Here is a 2,609-nt window from a genome sequence, read left to right on the forward strand (position 1 = left end):
AAACCCCGGTTACAAACACCACCACCCCCAGAGCGGCCGGTAACGAGCACAAACAGACACGGTCCTGCGGGCGGGCTCTCCCCGCGCTGGCTAAAGCGATTTAATGCGTTCCCCACACAGCAGCCGGCTGTGCCGGCCTCAGGACAGGAGCTCTGGGGTTACTGGACAGCACCACTGCTGTGGGCCCCTCATCCCGCCGCCCAGGAGCAAGGCTGCGCATCCCCTGGACTCCCCCCACCCGCGGGCTCCGAGGCCAGGCCTCTGCCCCCTCGGGCTGCCAGCCCCACGCACCAGCAGAGTGAGGGCCTGCACAGCACCCAACCACCAGCAGCTTTGCAGTGGCAGCCTGGTAGAACACAGATTTCCAGCATCAAGACACCGTAAGATTTCTCTAGAAGCAAATACCAGTTTCAAAGAGCCAAACTTGGTCCTAAAAAAGCCAGGCTCCACGAGCCCAACAGCTGCCTACTTGTGGAAAATGGATGATCAATAATAAAAATACATCAAAAAGCATCTTTGATGTTTTTCAGCTGCCGGACAGCCAGGTCCACAGGGAGGTTGAATTTCAAGTTGCTCAGGCGGCTGAGAACGTTGAGCGCGCTCTCGAAGCCGGTGTTGGCCATGTAGCTCCACGGTTGGTAGTGGGACTGCACCAGGGCTCCAGATTTGCAGATGAGGTTGACCCAGGAGACCAGGCGCTGCTCGTTCAGCGCCATGCACACCAGCGCCTTCAGCTCCGAGTCCGCACTGCGCTTGAAGGGGTCGTGCTCCGTAAGCACAGTGTGGATGGCCGTGAGCAGGCTCTGCTTGGGGGTGACGGCCACCCCTCCCGTAACAGGCAAGGCAAAGGACTGGGACAGCTTGCGCGCCGGCGATTCCACAAAGGCTTGTCCATTCTTGGTGTTGTAGTACTTCACAAAGAGCTCCCAGGGGTGCATGGTCTGTGGGGATGAGGTGAATGCAGGGATCAGGCACGCAATGGGTGCCAGTACCAGGCTCATCCCCTGCGAGGAGGCGTAGAGCCCGTGCGCCATCAGGTCCCGCAGGGCAATGGTCAGCTCCTTCCGCACAGCCAGCGTCAGCTCATCTCTGCCTCCCAAGGGGACGTCCTGCGGGTCAGAGGAGCTGACAACGTGGTCGTTGTGCTGGTGTTTCACAGCCAGCAGCCTCACCCGCTCCACCGACAGCTCCAGTTTCTTAACCAAGGGGGAATAGTCCTTGTTGGCCTGGTCCTTCTGCCAGAGGCTGCGGGGAATCTGGCCAGTAGCACAACCAAACTGGCTGACGGCAAATATTTGCAGCACAGCAAGCATGCGGCGCATGAGGTGCAGGCCCGTTTCTCGCATTTTTCTGGCATCTTCTGGGCTCACTGGTCAGGTTAGAAAAGAGAAGAGGATACTCTCATTAAGGAACGAACAGCTCAGCTCTTTCACATGCACAGAGGGAGCACAAACATCCGCTAAACGCCACGGGTTCTCCTCCCCAGGTTTTGTTGCAAGCATCGATGCCCACCTCTGTTTCCAGACATCCGTGTGTTCGTTTTGCAGGAGCCACCACCGTGTTTTCTGCCTGCACATTCACAGTGACCATTTTCTGCCTTACCAGAGCTTCCAACTTCATCTAGAACAAGAATTTCACACTATTATTTCACACCTGTGAATTTAAGCTGTGCATCCCAAGCATTAAGGTTAACATTCCTTTAGCCCTCCCTGCACCCTTTCTGTCAGCTCTCTCCCCTCACCATCAATTCAGCAATCTGCACTTCCTGTGGCCCAGGGACCCGATTCAACCCATACCTGGAAACACTCAGCACTGACCCTGAATGAAGCTGATGAACATTTCGAGGTCCCTTATCTGCGTCTTCAGCTGCTCCACCAGCTGCTCCTTCACCCTGGCTGGGTTAACGATCTGTGCTATGGCCACATCCACACGCTGCCGCAGCTCCTCTGGAGACAGCGTTGCAACATCTTCACTCAGGTCCATGTCCAGCTTCTTTATCAACTCATTTATAATCATCTGCAAAACACAAGTTGGCAGCATGACCTCTCCCTGTGGCTGCTGCCCAGGAGCCTCAAAACACTGCTTCACCCGTCCGCTACCCCGGACACGGGCCACCTTCACTGCACACAGAAAACTGCAAGAGAGGACGCAGCACAGGTTTACACATGCAGAAGAATACAGATGCCCTATTGAACTGTTGGGGATAAATGAGAACTGGACAACTCCAGCAGCCTGCAGGGGCTCACAAACATGCAGAGAAAATACCGGCAGGACGGGCGAGCCTTACCCGCTGTCTCTCCATCACCACGGACTGTGGCAGGGAATCGTAGCTGCCTTCCTGGTAGGCAAACGTCTCCAGGTCATCCAGCTGCATCTTGAGCTGCAGGATCAGCTCCCGCTGCTTCTCCTTCTGTGCCTCGATTTGCTCCTGTTTCTCTCGCTCACTCTGAGAGGTAACCGGGAAATAAAACAGAGGAGTCGCTGCACAGCCTGGCCCCAGAGAACAGGGTCATGGTATAGGGAGCATTCCCTTCAGCTCACGCTGGGCTGAAGAGATGAGCTGTGGTGCAGGAGAGGCACCAGCCCCCTCGACGGGGCCCCAGACCCCC

General features: G+C 56.4%; 1 protein-coding gene across 1 annotated transcript; it reads right to left on the reverse strand.

Annotated features, from left to right (window-relative positions):
* Positions 1–460: 460 nt before the first annotated feature.
* On the reverse strand, positions 461–2,446 carry RUNDC1 (RUN domain containing 1; the record flags this gene model as incomplete). Its single annotated transcript, XM_010194017.1, has 4 exons — positions 461–1,369; positions 1,513–1,620; positions 1,818–2,016; positions 2,288–2,446. Coding segments are annotated over 4 exons (1,332 nt in total), but the record flags the coding sequence as incomplete, so codon positions are not given.
* Between the last annotated feature and the right edge of the window lie 163 nt (positions 2,447–2,609).

The sequence above is a fragment of the Mesitornis unicolor genome, unplaced genomic scaffold, assembly GCF_000695765.1.
Source record: "Mesitornis unicolor isolate BGI_N332 unplaced genomic scaffold, ASM69576v1 scaffold29341, whole genome shotgun sequence".
Lineage (NCBI taxonomy): Eukaryota > Metazoa > Chordata > Aves > Mesitornithiformes > Mesitornithidae > Mesitornis > Mesitornis unicolor.